The sequence below is a fragment of the Pongo pygmaeus genome, chromosome 11 (assembly GCF_028885625.2).
Source record: "Pongo pygmaeus isolate AG05252 chromosome 11, NHGRI_mPonPyg2-v2.0_pri, whole genome shotgun sequence".
Taxonomy (NCBI): domain Eukaryota; kingdom Metazoa; phylum Chordata; class Mammalia; order Primates; family Hominidae; genus Pongo; species Pongo pygmaeus.
Genome location: NC_072384.2, coordinates 106928615 through 106947315, shown reverse-complemented (window position 1 = coordinate 106947315; position 18701 = coordinate 106928615). Strand labels below are relative to the sequence as shown.

The window sequence follows — 18701 nt, the reverse complement described above, 5'->3', positions numbered from 1 at the left end:
CAAGTAGCTGGGACTATAGGTGCGCACCACCACGCCCGGCTAAGTTTTGTATTTTTAGTTAGAGACAGGGTTTCACCATATTGGCCAGGCTGGTCTCGAATTCCTGACCTCGTGGTCTGCCCGCCTTGGCCTCCCAAAGTGCTGGGATTACAGGCATGAGGCCGCCGTGCCTGGCCACAGCTTTTTTTTTTTTTTTTTTTTGCTTAAGTTTCAGGCATTGGTTCTCAGAGCTGCAATACATGACAGTCCTATGACTTCTGCAATTTTTATATAAGCCACATATGCTAAATAATAGAAAAAAACCCTGTCCCATAAATTATGATACTAAATGAGTGTTAATTTTTTAGAAATTGTAAGAACTATATGAAAGATAAATAAAAATAATTTAAAAAGACTTTTGTCTTTGCTATGGATGAAATTTCTCACTGCAGAAACAAGACAAAATCATGTAGGTGTTAGAAATACAACTGGAGGACAAGACATTTCTACAGAGGCTTCAAGTGGGTATTCAAGATGAACAGATATAGTCTGTAATCTCCAATGAGAAAGAATAATTATCTCTACATTATTAGCTGGTAAGTACTCTTAACGCTAAAGCAAGTTAAAGGTGGGAAAAAAAGCTTTTTCAAAAGCATCCCTACCCTCCCTGTTCTCTCTCCCTCCCATTACTTTGAGTGACACAGTATCCTGCAAATACATGTAAAGTGCCATTTGATTCTTTGTCATTGTACTGAACATGGTTGTCTCTTAAAGATATGAAGATTTTCTTTTTGTCGATCCTGCTTTGCTTTTGTTCTCTTCCTTTAGAGAGTGCTGAACTTTGTTTTGGCAAGTAGGAACTTGTGCATCACCTCGACATAAATTAACTGAGTAGCTCACAGGTGGGTGGATTTTTACAGGGGACATATTTGAAAATGAAGGTTGCAGCTGCTTTTCATAGCTACAAAGAATCTATCATCTCATTGAAAAAAATTCTACTTCTATACTAATTTATCTATTCTGTAATTTATTCATTAATTCATTCATTACCTACTAAATACCTTTTTTTTGTTGTTCAAGGAACTATGCTGGGCACACGATGATATATCTTATTTTCCTTCCATCCTACCAAACCTGGAGATGGAACTCTTAAAGCTCCTAGCTGACAACACAATCCTTGTATTAGGAACTTAACTTTGCTCCTTAACTCTTTGATACACTTATTTTTCAGTATAATGTGTTTGTGGAATCTGTTTATTACCTAGCAGAATGTTTTCACTTTTGTTTACTTGCTTATTTCCATTACTTGTTGGTTTATTATTATTTTCAGTCTTGGTCCCTGCTGTCTAGGTTTACTTGTGCTAAAAGACAGAATTTTTGGTAAGTATAAAATATCAAAAACTATAAATTTTCTCCTTTTCTTAAGATTTTCTATTTTATATGTAGAATTCCTTTATAGACATGTCATACTTCAGACATTTTGAAAATGTGCTGTTTTGAAACTGAGTGGGTTTTTTTTCCTTATTTTTAGAGAGTTTCTCAAATAAGAAGGTGCATTATTTCCACCATGTGATTCCAAAGGGGGTTATAATCCTGTATCTTTTGATACTTCACAGGCAGGAGGCATCAAAGTCATCATTTGTATTCCATGGACCAAAGTGCTTTCTTCAGGGATTTATTATTCCACTACAATTCAAGACAAGAAAAGTAAATACTAAATAAACTCTTTATATACTAGTATATAATATTGGTATGCAGCTCCATATTTCAATGCATTATACATACAATCAGATCTCCTTACTCTTTTCCATAAAAGAAAAAAACAAGTTCATTTTTAGATACATGGACAAATGTCTAAAAGGATGCAAAATAAATGATTTCATGTAAGAATATATTTCAGTTTATGCTGTCAATGAAAATAGAGTTTTTCTGAACTGAAACAAAATAAATTCACAGTTATTAAAAAATTTTTAAACTTGATATATCCTTGGGTTATTGATAATGCCATTGTTATTTGAGAAAAATATCCAGGTAGCACATAATTATACATGAGCATAATCATATATGATAAGGACAACTTCTCATATCTAATCATCTAAACTATAAAATCAAAGATTTGTGCACTGACAAAGACAGTCACCAAAAGGATATGTCGCAAATGGTAAATGTAAACACTAAATACTCCTCAAGGTTAATACCTCAGAAAATAAGACTTCAAAACTATTGTTTTAAAAATACTAAATGCTAATAATATAATACCTTCATTTCTTATCTAATTCCATAAAAAGCACCATTGAAAAGTAATGGATCAGCTAATAAGCTTGATTACTATCTGGTTATTGCTTCGCTTTCTACTTACTATTGTGCTATGAGAAATAGCAGAATAACTTAATATTCAGCTTTTTTTTTTTTTTTTTCGAGAAGGGTCTTACTCTCTTGCTCAGGCTGGAGTGCAGTGGTGTGATCTTGGCTCACTGTAACCTCTGCCTCATGGGATTAGGTGATCCTCCCACTTCAGCCTCCCAAGTAGCTGGGACTACGGGCACATGCCACCACAACTGGCTAATTTTTTTATTTTTTTGTATAGACAGGGTTTTTCCATGTTGCTCAGGCTGGTCCGGAACTCCTGGGCTCAAGCAATTCACCCACCCCAGCTTCCTAAACTGTTGGGATCACAGGCGTGAGCCACTGTGCCTAGTCTCACTATTCGACTTCAAAACAGGAGTATGGAATAACAGAAAAAAGCATTTGGCTCAAGATAAGGTGATTATGTTATATTATTGGCTCTGCCACTCACTCTTTGTTAACCCTGAAAACTAACTTAGTTTCTTCATTTGTAAAACAAGGGGTCTAGACTGAATTCTTTCTAAGGCCCCTTTTATTTCTGATTTGATGAGTGTGGTTGTGATGAAAAGGCCTGACCAAAGCTTCCCAGGAATAATAGCTGCCCGTACATATCACTGAAAACATTAGCTATGTCCCAGTTTCTCTTCCTTCTTACGATGGTGATGTAAACTATCAAATGAGAAAAGTTCCACTGTATTTTATAGTAAGCACCTTGAGAATGTGTCTACATACAGACAATAATTGGGGTACTTGATGTGGGTCTCCCTGTAAACAGGAGAGAATTCTAGGTCTTTTAAACAGAGTTAAAATACATTCTGTCCTTGTAGAACAAAGCAAAATAATTTTCTATAATGATTTCAGTGGAAACAAGTTGAGAGGACTAGGCTTAAAAAATACAAAAAATTAAAACTAAAATTAAGAAAGGGTTTTTGCATGTGAAATGAACAACAACGTAGAAAAAATAAATAAAGTAAGGTGACAGAAATCTTTTTAAAAAAATCCTTGCTCACATGGTTTGGCTTTGAGATCTTATTTCTTGTCTTTCAATAGTTTGGTTTGAGAAGTTGGTGTGAATAATCTAGCATGCCTTAAATTATGGGTCCATAGGGGACAACTGTAGCAAGTACAGGGTGACTACAGTGGCAATGCTTTCAGGTATGCTTTCAGTCCCCACACAGGAGAGGTTGAATTTCCTATTCTTCCAGGAACTTACAGTTAAAATAAAAATAATACCCAAAACACATCAGTTCATTTCTGACATTCTCAAATCAGTGAAGATGGAGTCATAGAATTTGCCTTCATTTTTACTAATTTGGTCTTGATCCAAAGGGCAGTTGGGTACAATTTATCTTTTATGCCCATGTTCATGATTTTTAAAAAGGCCATATTTTCATTATGTTTCTTGAATTTTTTTCTCTATATAATGGAAGCACATTGAAATTAAATAAAACTAAGTATTTTTAATACTCTTGCTGCACCTATACAGAAAACTTTCATCTATGGATATGATTGGCCACTGTGGGTGGTGCGCATTATAAATGGCAAGCATTTGGGGAGGGCCCAAACACTGTGCTCAATCAGGCAGGTGCCAACCAAACCAGCTGGATCATGAGAAAAAAGACACAACATGCAGTTTTTTTTTTTTTTTTCCTGAGACAGTGTCTCACTCTGTCACCCAGGTTGGAGTGCAGTGTCGCGATCTTGGCTCACTGCAAGCTCCACCTCCCAGGTTCACGCCATTCTCCTGCCTCAGCCTCCCGAGTAGCTGGGACTACAGGCACCCGCCACCACGCCTGACTAATTTTTGGTATTTTTAGTAGAGACGAGGCTTCACTGTGTTAGCCAGGATGGTCTTGATCTCCTGACCTCATGATCCACCCGCCTTGGCCTCCCAAAGTGCTGGGATTACAGGCGTGAGCCACCACGCCCGGCCACAACATGCACTTTTTGAGAAAAATCTTAGTGTCTCACACACTGCTGAGCCTACAGTCAATAAAACACTGATTGTTTTAATAACTTGAGTCCATTACCTATTACTCTTTGGCAAGGCAACAAAACAAATGAATATGGATAAACTGAAAAGTGGCACTAGCATGCACCATCTCATTTCCTTTACATATTTCAAAAGAGAAGAGTGTAATATTTATGGAGTGTCTGTGTGCCAAGCATACATTATCTTTTAAATAGTAGACAGTCAATAAATATTTGCTAACTGAATAAAAAGAAAAGCACATAATTTCTCACTTGGAATCTTCTTTTAACCTGACAATCAAAAACAAAACAATAAACTCTACAACAAAGTTTTAAAATTTTTTTGTTTCTGTTTTACCAGTATATTAACAGATTTTTTTAATAGAGGTTAAAAAGATATAGATAGCTATTACGGATAAAAGCTGTTATTTACTTGTACTAAAATTGCTTGATTTTTCTGGAAATGTAAATATTTATAAAAATAAGTAGGTCATTTATTTCATTTAATGACTTATTTTCAATTTAATCAAAATGATTAGAGATTCATAAGGTTTTTAATAATTTTAGAACCAATAGATACCTTTACAATGACTCCATTGTCTTCATTAAAAATGAAAAAAGAAAAATGCAACAGGAAAGAAGCATACCAGAATGCTTAACTCTCTTTTTTTTTTTTTTCTTAAGATGGAATCTCACTCTGTTACCCAGGCTGGAGTACAGTGGCACGATCTCGGCTTACTGCAACCTCCACCTCCTGGGTTCAAGCGATTATCCTACCTCAGCCTCCCTAGTATCTCGGACTACAGGCATGCACCACCACGCCTGGCTAATTTTTGTATTTTTAGTAGAGATGGGGTTTCACCATGTTGGCCAGGCTGGTCTCAAACTCCTGACCCCAGGTGATCCGCCTCCCTGGGCCTCCCAAAGTGCTGGGATAACAGGTGTAAGCCACCGTGCCCGGCCTCTTTTTTGGGGGATGAGTAGGTGGCTCAGTGTCTCACTCTATCACCCAGGCTGGAGTACAGTGGCAAGATCTTGGCTCACTGCAACCTCTGTCTCCTGGGTTCAAGCAATTCTCGTGCCTCAGCCTCCCAAGTAGCTGGGATTACAGGCACGTGCCATCATGTCTGGCTAATTTTTGTATTTTTAGTAGAGATGGGGTTTCACCATGTTGGCCAGGCTGGTCTTGAACTCCTGACCTCAGGTGATCCACCTGCCCTTGGCCTCCCAAAGTCCTGGGATTACAGGCGCGAACCACTGCGCCAGGCCCAATAAGGCTTATCTTGAGCACCTCTGAGTTTTAATATTTTCTGTATTTTCAAATTTTTCTACAATAAGTATGTATTACTTGAAGGATCAAAAAAGTTATTTTTTTTAAAGATAGTGTGGGATACTACCACATTAAACGGAGACAGCAAAGCAAAACAAAACAAAAGGCAGCTGTGAGTACTCTTTCTCTAGAATGTGACTTTCTTTACTTAATGCCTCCAAAGATTTTTAGGCATGGGTGGGTGAAGGAACAAGGAATAGATATTATAGAACCAGACAATTAATAATCCCCTACTCTACTTAATGAAAAAAGGTAGAGTCTAAGTAAATTTAGCTCTGCTCATCCGTTGAGGCATCTTTATACATCACTTGAGGAAACAGCATCTAGATCTTAAAAAAAAAAAATCACAGACACACTGTGGAGAGAAAATTTGGAAAGAATGAACCTTGGCTTCTCTTGTTAGAGCTTAAATCTTCTCTAAATCTAACTTCAGAAGGTGGATCCAAGAATTTTTTGTTCTAGTTTTAAAGTAACAAAAGACTAAGTGTAAAAGTGGAATACGTTCCCTTTTAGAAATAGAAGAAGAAGAACAGAAATAGACTGTGAGGGTGTGATTATGATTCTTACAGAATTTTAATATCATGGGCATATTAAGCAAATGCATAAAATGTGTTTTAACACACCCACTATTACTGAACAATTCACATGCGCCTGAATCAGCCTAAATCTCTTCAGGAATTGAGGACTACAGAGCTTCATCTGCATCTGAAATCATCTTTTCCCATATAAACTATAGTGAAGTTCAGAGAGTTTCAATAAACTTTCATCCAAAACTAAGCTGATCAAAACGGTACTAATCCTATATGCATTTTCCTACCTGTCAGAGAAAAGCATGGCAGTTACTTACAAAAAAACTGTTAGCAGCACCATGATAAAGAAGCTGATGTACAACATCATCCCTGTATATAAAAACTGGTTCTAGTATTTCCTTGGTTTCTCAGGTACAATGTAACAGATGCTGTAGTAAGCCTGTTTGTGACTGATGGGTTTTCTAGATCTTTGAAAATTGTATGAGGGGTTGAGAATCGGGAGAATAATGAAAAAGGATTACCATACTCCTGATAACACAGACTACATTATAAGATGATGTAAGAGGCTGGGCGCGGTAGCTCACACCTGTAATCCCAGCCAAGGTGGGTGGATTACAAGGTCATGAGTTCAAGACCAGCCTGGCCAAGATGGTGAAACCCCATCTCCACTAAAAATACAAAAATTAGCCAGGCACAGTGGCAGGTGCCTATAATCCCAGCTACTCAGGAGGCTGAGGCAGGAGAATCTCTTGAACCCAGGCAGCAGAGGTTATGATGAGCCAAGATCACACCGCTGCACTCCAGCCTGGGTGACAGAGTCAGACTCTGTCTCAAAAAAAAAAAAAAAAAGATGATGTAAGAGGGGCGGGCACAGTGGTTCACACCTATAATCCCAGAACTTTGAGAGGCCAAGGCGGGAGGATCACTTGAGGCCAGGAGTACAAGACCAGCCTGGGCAACATAGCAACACCTTGTCTCTACAAAAAATAAAAAATTAGCCGGGCATGGTGGCAAGATTCTTGGGCCTTGGAGTTTGAGGCTTCAGTGAGCCATGATTGTGCCACTATACTCTTACCTGGGTGACAGAGCAAGATCTTGTCTCAAAACAAAACAAACAAACAAACAAAAAAAAAGATGATATAATGAATGGGAAGAGAACAAGAGTCTGAGATCAGGCACTTGGGACTTAGGTCCTGATCCTGGCCTTGCCTCTCACTACCTGGGTGACTACAGTAAGTTACCTGACCTCAGGGTCTGGGCCTTCTCATCTGCGAAAATAGAGAGTGGTCCTAGGTGGCCCCTGAGTCTCTTTCTAATCCCAAAATTCTAATTTCTCTCCTCTTAATGACTGATTAAAACAAAAGTCCAGATCTCTCACATTTTCTTTGAAGAATGAAAGTTCTGTGAAGAATTCCAACTCCTTCCTAGTCAAAAGAATGTTCAAAAAGAGCTTGTAAGGTGACAACTTCCTTCTGAAGAGATTCCAACATTGAAAAGTAACCAGAGCCTCATGTCAGCCAAAAAGATTTGATCTATTAGAAAAATGGCATAGCTTAGACGAACTGCAAAATAATTTGTGACTATGGAAAGAGAATAAGGTTTAAAGAGAAAAAGAATACTGTATTAAAGAAAATGTGTAAATTTACTTCTTCCCAATCTCAGTTCTAGACTAAGAAGTAATTCAAACACATTTTAAAAATATGATATACCAGAATCCTTAATTTGGCAGTAACATAAATTATATACTTTAAAGGCAAAAAGAGATATTCTTATGTGTCTCCTCTTAAGTCAATTAGAATGTTATATTGGTGCATTGGAACAGTGTCAATGAATTCAGTATTCCATGAATTAAAACCAAAATCACACAAACCCTTGGGTCCTTCATCCTTGGGAGGGTGAAGGTTCCTAACTGGATCCCGGATACTGCAATCTGTCCCTGCCCAGGTGAAATCACAAATGCAGGTGGCTTCATTACTACACACCTGTGAAGAAAAAGGAACAGATATGGCATTTTCACTGTATTTTGTAGAATAATGGTGATAAATGAAAAGAGACATGGGGGCAAGGAGGAAGCTTTAAAAGCTACTTGAAATTTCTTTTTAAAGTTTCCCATGGTTTTGATCACTAGACATGTAATAATGCATAGATCAAATTGTGTAACATTTTTTCCCATTAATTAAAGAAAAACAGTAAAAGGAAGAAATTCTTCAATTATTTATCTTATTATTTATTATTATTCTTAAATTAAATTGAATTATTCATGTTATTCTTAAATTAAATTGAATCATGATATTACTTAAGTATACAAATGTCCGATAAGATACTTTTTTCTACTTTGTTCAGAAGTAGCTGTTTCTAGGAACACACTTTAAAAACATATACACTTAATTCAATAAATTAATAGACAGTGGGCTCAAAAGCACTGCTGGAGATAAAAGGCCAGGAGACATAAATCACCAATGCCTTGTATGACCTCACCGTTACCATGTCCAACACCAAACTCACTTGGTGGCACTTTGCCTACCCAACAAGCATTCCCCCCACACCACTAGTCCCTGGTAACCCTCTTTTCTCAGTCAGCCAAGCTGAGGACCCCAGAGTGATCTCTGTCTCCTCCCTGTTTCTCTGGGGACCCACCGGCATGCTGGAATGGAACTGTAATCTAGAGGAAATAAATAACAATCGGCCAACTAGAGACAGGAGTGTTTAAACCCTTATCTCCCTGAGAAATACATTCAGAGATGATAAAATCAAACAAGGAAGCTTTTTAATCTGAAATATTCTAATACCATGATTGTGATTAACAAAGCTGAATTTGGCCTTTTTTTGTTGTTGTTGTTGTTGTTGTTGAGATGCAGTCTCACTCTGTCGCCAGGCTGGAGTGCAGTGGCTCGATCTCGGCTCACTGCAACCTCCGCCTCCTGGGTTCAAGTGATTCTTCTGCCAAAGCCTCCTGAGTAGCTGGGACTACAGGTGCCCACCACCATGCCCAGCTATTTTTTGCATTTTTAGTAGAGATGGTGTTTCACCATGTTGGCTAAGAGAATGGCTGAAATGAAAGTCCAGCCACTGTGACCATGCCAGACCATGAAGGTTCCAGCTGTCACATTGATACCTACTTACCCCATGGCCCGAACAGACTTTACCCTTGGAATCGAGTGGACAGCTGCTCATATTTAGGGCTTGAATTTGTAGGCACTTCCGATCTAAACACATCATAGACGGGCCACATGGTGTTCCATCTTCTACATAGCCCACATCCGTATCATCATCTAAAACTACATGAGCACCACTAAAACAAGAAAGATATCCATATAACTATTCGCACCACACTTAGAACATCAACATGAATGAGGCTTGCTCTTCACGAAACTGAAGAGGCTGTCAGTGGATGTGGATTTCTCCTAGCATTTTCTTACTCCTCTTCTTCTTCTCCTTTCCCTACCTTTCCTTAATAAAAGAGCATGTAAAAGAAACTCTCTTTCATTATCATTATTACAATACACATCAACAAGAAAAATGTCATTTGCACAAAGTATATTCTAAATCTTCACTTGTTTTCAAGACCCAACATTAAGACTAAAGGAGAAGTATCTGTATGAGAACAAAAGAAGCAAATATATCATTAGCTCTCCAAGGCTTTCGGATGTAGCATGGTAGAAAAAAGCAGATGATGAACAAAAACAGCAAATAAAAAATATTTTGAAAAGTATTATTCTTACTTCAGAAGATCTGATTATCCATAATTGAAAAAAATAAACAAATCAGTTATTTTCTATTGATATTTACAGACACGTCTAGCTTAATGATGGGGATAACATTCTAAGAAATGTGTCATTAGTCAATTTTGTCTTTGTGCAAATGTCATAGAATGAGCTTACACAAACTTGGATGGTATAGCCTACTATACAGCTACACTGCTAGATGGTCTAGTCTATTGATCCTGGGCTACACTTCTGTATAGCATGTTACTGTACTGCATACTGTGGGCAATTATAACACAATGGTAAGTACTTGCCTATCTAAACGTATCTAAACACAGAAAAGGGGCAGTATGACTTTTCTATGTTTAGATACGTTTAGATAGGCAAGTACTTACCATTGTGTAAACAATTTCAGTCAATGACAGACCACACATATGACAGTGGTTTCATAAGATTATTTCATGTGTTTTAGTGCCTACTTCTAAAATTTCAAAGTTAGGAATAATTTGAATTTGAATGATAATGCTATAGTCACTAATAGAATATCTTGCTGAATATTTAACAAATATGCTAGTTTAGTATATACAACAATATAATTTAACAAGGCTATTTTATCTAAAGGCATGAAAACACACATTCAAATAAAGCTTGTATACATCAAAGTAACTAGCTTTAGAGACTACAAATTTATTCCAGGAGGGATCTTACTAAGACCCTGTTAGAATTGTCTTCAGAGCCATTTAAAAGCCAGAAAAAAAAGTAACCATTTGACCAAGACAGCATTAGCCAATTTAGTACACAATGAACTTACTAAAATTACTTTTGGATAATCCCAAATCTTATATTACCTCACTTAAGGTGAAGATATGATACTCTAAGGATACTAAAAGTAAAAGTTTGCAGACGCTGAAGGCAATTCTGCAGGGAGAAGGCCAAAAGTGTTTTGAGCAACAACAATACCATTAAGTAAGAGAATAGTATCTTCGAATTATGACTACTTTGAAGGGAACAATACCTATTTGGAATATAATGTGACTCCCTGGCTAAACAAAAACAAGCCTCATATCTACATACCTTGTACTCACAGACAACTGGATATCAAATGTTTGCTTATAGGTATACATACTATTTTAATAAATATTTTCTATATGTGATTAGGTATTTGTTAAGCCATCTTCCAAACCAGACATATACTTCATAAACTATAGCTTAAATTCTTTTTCTTTTCAGTCACAAAATAAATACACACACACTGTTCAAATAGTGGCATACTCTGATGCTTAAAACTTTAATAATGGGTTAGAATGAACACCATAATTCTACTCTTAAAATTATGATGACAAAGAAGGCCATATTACTACTAACTAGGATAATTTTGAGGAAATGTAAGCTGCAAGTCAATATACAACTTTGTTTTTTTTTAAATGACTGTCAATATGAAAGGTGATAATAAAATCTAAATTAACTTTCCTCTTGTAAAAACTAGAAAAATCTCTGATTTCTGATTTTTTTGAAATTTCATTTTGTGAAATTTGTAATTCTCATGGCTTATTAGGTCTTCCAACATTTAATATTTTACCTGCAGTCAATCACCCGGCCTTGATGGTAGAAGGAAGTTGGAATGATCTCACCCTGAAGTTGACCAATACGTGGAGCTCGAGTAAGATTGGTACAGAGTAAGAATCCACAGAACACATCACTGAACATGTGTAAAGAAAACAAAGAGACCAGACAGGAGGAATCAAGCTCAAAAAATCAAAACGATTCGGTCCACATTGATTCAAATTTTTAAAATATTATCTTTCTTTCTAAACAAAAACATTTGATCATATGTCATTGGTAGGTGATAACCCCCTCCTTCTTTGCTAAGACGATCACAGTTTTGTTTGGAACAGCAAAGTGCCCAGCCCTGAAAGGTGGATCATGACTGGTACTCCCATTCTCGACGCCCACTTTCCTATCCATTCCCCCTTCTCGTCTTCCTAGAGTTAAAAATGGCCCCTGGGCTGTGAAGACGTGAGGAAAAGCTGGCTAGGGAGTGGCTGGGAGGATTTTGTTTTCTGGATAAAAGGTTAGAGACTCACAGGGAGAAGACCTTTTGCTCCTATCCCTACTTCCTACCTTTGAATGTGTAGCTTTTGTATCCAATTTACAATCATGAGTTCACAAAGCATAAGGACAAAAAGTCAACATGCTAAGGGTTACAGGATGGAGGGGCAGAAATTATCTGGGTCTTTGGTGACCTTGTTAAATTCATGCACCATAAGGACCTCTACCTCCAGTCTATCTGTTAAGTAAACAATGACTCCTAAAAAATGGGCAAAGAATTGAAGTGGCACATCACAAAAAAAGGAAATCCATGTCCAACAAATGTACAAAAGTGTGCTAAATTCCACTTGTAACCTGGGGAAATGCAAATTAAAACCATGCTAATATAGCAGGTCACACCCACCAGAACAGATAAAAGCAAAAAGTCTGATAATACCAAGTGTTGGTGAAATATTGTACAACAAAATTCTTATATACATAATACTGATGGTAGAATTTACTAGTTCAGTCATTTCAGAAAACAGTCTGACATTATTTGGTAACAATGATAAGATCCCCTACGACTTAGCAAATTTTCTACTTATGTACAGGCCTTACAGAAAGAGGTACAAATGTGCACTAGGTTACTATACAAGAATATTCATAGCAGCATGGTTCCTAACAGCCAAAAAATGAAAACAATCTAAATGTTCATCAACACAGAATGGAGAACTAAAGTATAGTATATTCATTCATTTGTGCATTTATAAAAGTGAAACAAATAAATAATAAAAATGAACAACAGACAGCTATACACACCACAGAAAACTCTTAAAATGCTGGACTTGAGAAGCAAAATACAAAATAACACATGAAGCATTAGGGATGAAAACTTAGGCAGTAAAACTCTAAAGAAAAGCAAGAAAGTGACTGCCACAAAAGTCAGGATGAAGGTATCTGCACTATTTCTGGGATGCTGCAATGTTTTATTTCTTGACCCATGTAGGAGTGACAATGGAGTTCACTTCATAATTATTTGGTAAAATGTATATTTATTTGTTATTTATTTTTATGTTTATACATTTCACAATTTAAAAAAAAAATAGAGATGAGGTCTCACTATGTTGTCCAGACGGGTCTTGAACTCCTGGACTCAAGCGATCCACTCGCCTCAGCCTCCCTAAGTGCTGGGATTACAGGCATGAGCCATCGTGTCTGGCCATATATTTCATGATTTTTTCAAGTTTCAAACACATTAATTTCCCTTAACTTATTGGGGATTGGATATTCTATTACCAGATACTCAAAAGCTATATTTTACAATAATCTAATCCAATGCCTCTCAAACTTTTTGAGGTCATGAGACAGAGAGATAATCAGATTCTCTAGGACATGGAGTGAATGAATAAAGCTAATTAAATTCAAGATGTCCAATCCCATGGATTTTGACTACTTTAGGCTCCCCTTGCTCCTATCCCCTGACACCTCAAGGACTGAGGATCAACACCTTGCAACATCTGTGCTTCACTCATGAGACATCAGATAAGAAGCTCTGTTCTCTATTATTTTGGTTTAATTTTTTAAAAATTATAGTCAAAGATTTGTTGCCTACTATGGCCTCATCCATCATCAAAGACTAAATGGAATTGCAAAGTTTTGTAAAATATAGCAGAGATCATTAACTGAGAATAAAGCTTCCCTTAAATTCTTGCTCTGCTTCAAAATTAGGAGAATTTTCATTGCTTTAGAAGGAAAAGGAAAGAGGTTTGGGCTATTACTTAATGATTCCATTGTTCCACAGTAATTCAATTAACCTTAATAACCTAATTAATGAGAATTCTAACTTTCCTCAACTAATCAAATAAATATCAAGCTGATGTGGTGGCTCACGCCCGTAATCCCAGCACTTTGAGAGGCTGAGGAGGGCGGATCACTTGAGGCCAGGAGTTCGAGACCAGCCTGGCCAACATGGTGAAACCCTCTCTCTACTAAAAATACAAAAAGTAGCTGGGCGTGGTGGCAGATGCCTGTAATCCCAGCTACTTAGGAGGCTGAGGCACGAGAATCATTTGAACCCAGGAGGTGGAGGTCGCAGTGAGCCGAGATCATGCCACTGTACTCCAGCCTGGGTGATAGAGCGAGACCCAGTCTCAAAAAAAAAAAGAAAGGAAGAAAGGAATATCAATGTGCTCTGAAAGCATCTCATTTCCTGAGTAAAGATGCCATTAATATGTACTAACTAGATGCTTTTTGGAAGGGAAAAAAAATCTCTGGTGTAGATATTAGATATCTGATTAAATCAAATGTTACTACACTTGTGAAATGATAAAAAAATACAGTAAGATTTCACTTTGGTTGCAAAAATATATACGGTCTATATAGTTTGCATTTAAACTACATGTATACTACTACATTCATAGGCCATATAGTCTAGTAAAAGTAGAAAATTAAAAGCTAGTATTAATTTGCAATGCTCTGGCAAAGTATCTCGTCAGAACAAAAATGAAGTAAAATGTGGCACCTGAGAAATTTTCTGAATTTTGCGGAAATGGCATGAATCTGTAGCATAGTAACAGTTTAATCTATAGCCATTTGCCTCTAGATATAATAATATCTATTAAAAATAAATACTTTAAATTTTGCAATGGTGAACACTTAGAAAAAAAAATCATTAGCATTTATTTTGTGCTCATTTTGCACTTGTATAAGAAGGGCTTCCAAGTCCAGTGATTATGCCCTTAGAGCTGACCACTCACTGTTTGCTGCACTGAATCCACCGGTCTCCATCCTTCCCGCAGTTTCCCTTCTCAGTGCCTTCTGTATTCAGCTTTTCATAGCAGAACTTGTCAGACCCTGCAGCCTCTTTTGGAGATAGGCAAGAGAAGAAAATTAATTTTCATTTTCTTTGTTATCCATAACCAGTAGTGTGCCAATAAGTGTTTAACACCCGATTCTCCAGAACAAGGAAAAAGAACATCCTGATTTGTACCATTTGCAAGTTTCCATGGTATAAATTCTCCATGGCTGATTTCACACTCAATGTGATGTCCATGGGCTTGCAAAATTCCCAAAAATTTAACAATTGGCTCTTGCAAGCTAATACAAAAAAGCTCCAAAACAACACTGTTTTTAGCCTGAGAAACAAATTTCTTTCCAATCCTTGTTGATGAGTTTGAGGATGGAAGGTGTGAATGATTATCAGCAGGAATTGGTGAAGTGACTGACACACAGGAAACTAACATTCTTAATCTTGTTTTATATCAATATTAGGAGATAATTATAAAGTCGTAGCCTATTGAGATTTTATGTTGGCACCTGAGTTTTGATAGTTAAACCTTTCAAAATACAAATATGTCTATTATCTTTTCTCTGTCAAAACTAAAGCACTAAATGTAAATCAGTCAAATAAATGATATTTGCCAAACTCTAAAATCACTCATGCCAGAGCCCTGTTCTCATTCTGTGTGCTTTCTTTTCCTTTGGGGTGAACCCAGCCTTGGCTAGAAAGGCAGACTCATTTCTCATTCTTCCCCCCGTCTGGCCCTCATGAACTGATATTATTGGAGAGGCACTGTAAATGTCAGGAAGAGGATATGCACATGAACTTTTACGGAATGTACTAAGAATCACAGCCATGTACCTGTCTGCATCTCAGGAAGTACATGCATCTCTTCACTTTGAAGTAAGACAGTAAATGATAAAATTTTAAAAATAAGTCTGGTATTTTCCTGGGGTAAAAACCAGAAAGCTAAGTTGTGTGTGTGTTAATGGAAAAAAAGGGGGTCAAATGTTAAAACCAAGGTACAAAATAAATCACACAAGTGGCTGGATAATCACACTGTACTCAACCCAATCTTTGCAAATGAATGCAACACCCCTTCTCTGAGAGCCACAGCCACTAAATGGCACTGCTCAGTTCTGACAAGTACCCAACTTAAGCAGTTGTTTTCTATAGTTTTTGTGACTAAGATTCACAGTTCTCTTTATTCTTATCCTTTCTAGATTTTTTTTAAAACATCACTCCAAGCTGTGCATCTCTTTCAGCAAGACTGGCAGAGAAGAACACTATTAAGAGAAAATGGTATGTGTAACCGCCAAGCAAGGAGATGCGACCTACTTGTTCCCCAGATGTACTGACACTGGTTGTCTCTGGTCTTGCACTCGCCATTGTAGCAGCGGCCCTGGGGACAGGAGCACACATGTGAGGCACACAGAGTCAATTTGTCTTCCCCAATGTTTTTACTACAATGTCTCCTTCTGGTTCACTTGGATAAAGTTTTTTCATTTCATACCCTAATATTTTTATAGTGACCAATAAGAATCACAAACATCTCAAGAATAACAGTTAAAAATTTAAAACTCTAAACAGAACTCACTGCACAGCTCTCTAAATGTAAACTAAACATCTACAAATTGAAATTTTACAGCAAACAAAAATTGGTACATTTCTGTGAGAGACACCAAAATGATTTTTAGCTTCTTTTGTGTATGGATGGTCAGAAGACATCAAATCTGCATTTGACATCATGATACTCACCTGTAGGTTATAATATGGCTTCAGGGAAAAAAAAACTCATGACAGATTGTCATATTTTCTTTCTCACACCAGGTAGGCTGAAATTACTGAAAGATGGTCACAACTCAATAAATGAGACTCCCAGTTCTTCAGCCATTACATTCTTTTTTTTTCTCTTAATCTGGACAATTTGTCACCAGAGGTAAATATATTTAATATTTGGCATAACATGAAGCAACTCTAAATTAGAATCCCACTATAATAATTTACTTGAGTAAAATTCCCTTCAAAGTTATATTAATATTTATCAAAAAAGGAAAAAAAACTTTCCAATGAATCCTTTTTAAATTACACTTAAAATTTATAGCCCAGCATACCTGATTTTGATTGCATGCATATCCGTCTTGCTTATGAAGATTTGGTGGGCACTGCAAAATATTATCTTTTTAGTTAATATTCAGCATGCTAGGTACCTTCAGATAATGTACATACTATATATAATGCAAGCATGGTGGATATATATAACTAGAAACATTGAGAAAAACACATGCAACTCCTTAAATAGGTTATTAATTCAAATTATTTATCCTATTATTGGTAAAATGAGTAAGTAAGGGCCACATAGTGCATGCATTTTATATGTTTCCTCTGTTTATGGTGAGATGGACCAGAATAACAAGTCACATTCACTTGCCTACAGAGTTAAAAGTAGAAGAGATTAAAATGAACAATGAAGGAAATGAATCAGCTTGGTACATAGGAAGGGACACATTCAAGAAACTAATTTACAAGAACTTGCTCAGCTCTCTGAAAATGTCAAATCTGCATTTGACATCATGACATTTTACCTATAGGCTACTTTAGTGAAACAGAAGAAATACTGTGCCTTTCAACGCAAAGTAAGTGCTATATCTCCATTATATTAATAGTTCTGACCTCTTCAAACTGCAGACATGTTACTAGAACAGTCTGTGATGTGATGGTTATTTCTTTTTATAGGTCTATTTATCAAATCATTTTTAAAGAAATACTTCATTTCCCCCCAAAGTTACTCTCTGTACATTTTATTGACTACATTTAAGAGAATGTAAAAAGGTCAAGTCAAAGGCTCTGCTACAGTGTTTAAAACAAATACAAAAAGAAAAAAATATGCAGGCATGGCAAATAAATAAGAAACAGCAGTGTGCACTGAGGTCCTCCCTCAGTCTTCACCTTCTCAGTAAATGATGTTCCATCCTTCCAACTGTTCAAGCCAAAGGCCATAGTCATCTTCTATTCCCCTCCTCTCTCACTCTTCCTCCATCTAGTCTGTCCATAAATCCTGCTAGTTCTATCTTCAAAATATAATTCCAATCTGACCCCTTTTCTCCACCTCCACCGCTCACACCCTGTCCAAGCCACCACCACCTCTCACCCGGATTACTGTAATAGCCTCCCACCTGAGTCCCTTGCTTCTATCCTAATCACCTTAGAGTTTACATTGCTATCAGAGTAATCTCTTTAAAAAGGTAAATACCAAATCACATCGATCTTCTGTTTCCCAGCTTACTCAATGACCTTCCAAGCTCAACATGATCTGCTCCTATACTCTCTCATCCCGTCATCTCTGTGACATCATTTTCTGTTCACCCATGGCTGATGTGACATGCCAGTCATGCTGCCACCCACAGCCTTTGCCTTTGCTTTCCCGTTGTCGCTCCAGATTTCTGCATGGCTCATTCCCTCACCTTTGTTAGAGTTTTGCTCAAATATCATCACCCCAAAGAGGCCTTTATAGAACCTATGCTCTTCAAAGCTGCAGCCCCTCCAATGCTGGCACTCTCTGGGGCTGTGCCAATTTAGGATAAGGGCTTTAAGGGCTTTTTATTTATTTATTTATTTTTAGAGAAGTCTACAAGTTTTTTTTGTTTTTTTTTTTTCTTCTCCAAAGCACTTATCAGCAACTGACAATTCATAAGTTTTACTTACTTGTTTGTTCATTGTTGCCCCATCATAATGTGAGCTCCATGCAAGCAGGATTTTATGTTTTGTTCCTTACTGACGCCCTAGTACCTACAACAACACCAGGCATGTGGCAGGTGTGCAAGTACTGTGAGCTGACAGAGAAAATAAATGAATGACTCAATAACCAGATACGACTATGTTATTCTATGCTGCACATACTGAGCCATTTACCAAGTTCACCACAGAAACATAACAGAACTAATTTAGCATTCCTAAGAAGCAGTAATTTCCCAACAAACATTCCAAGGCAAATGCTTTGCTTCTATACCTTTCTAAAGAATAACTGACTCTCA

General features: G+C 37.0%; 1 protein-coding gene across 5 annotated transcripts in view; it reads right to left on the bottom strand.

Moving 5' to 3' along the window:
• ADAM23 (ADAM metallopeptidase domain 23) overlaps window positions 1-18701 on the bottom strand; it is a 184163-nt gene that overhangs the window by 17001 nt on the left and 148461 nt on the right. For all 5 annotated transcript variants that reach the window (XM_054478225.2, XM_063647826.1, XM_063647825.1 and 2 more), the window contains exons 19-24: window positions 16782-16832; window positions 16006-16069; window positions 14645-14750; window positions 11440-11559; window positions 9280-9448; window positions 8027-8138 (exon numbers count right to left, since the gene is read on the bottom strand). In XM_054478225.2, the coding sequence (XP_054334200.1) occupies window positions 8027-8138; window positions 9280-9448; window positions 11440-11559; window positions 14645-14750; window positions 16006-16069; window positions 16782-16832 (622 nt within the window). The remainder of the gene's footprint in view (window positions 1-8026; window positions 8139-9279; window positions 9449-11439; window positions 11560-14644; window positions 14751-16005; window positions 16070-16781; window positions 16833-18701) is intronic.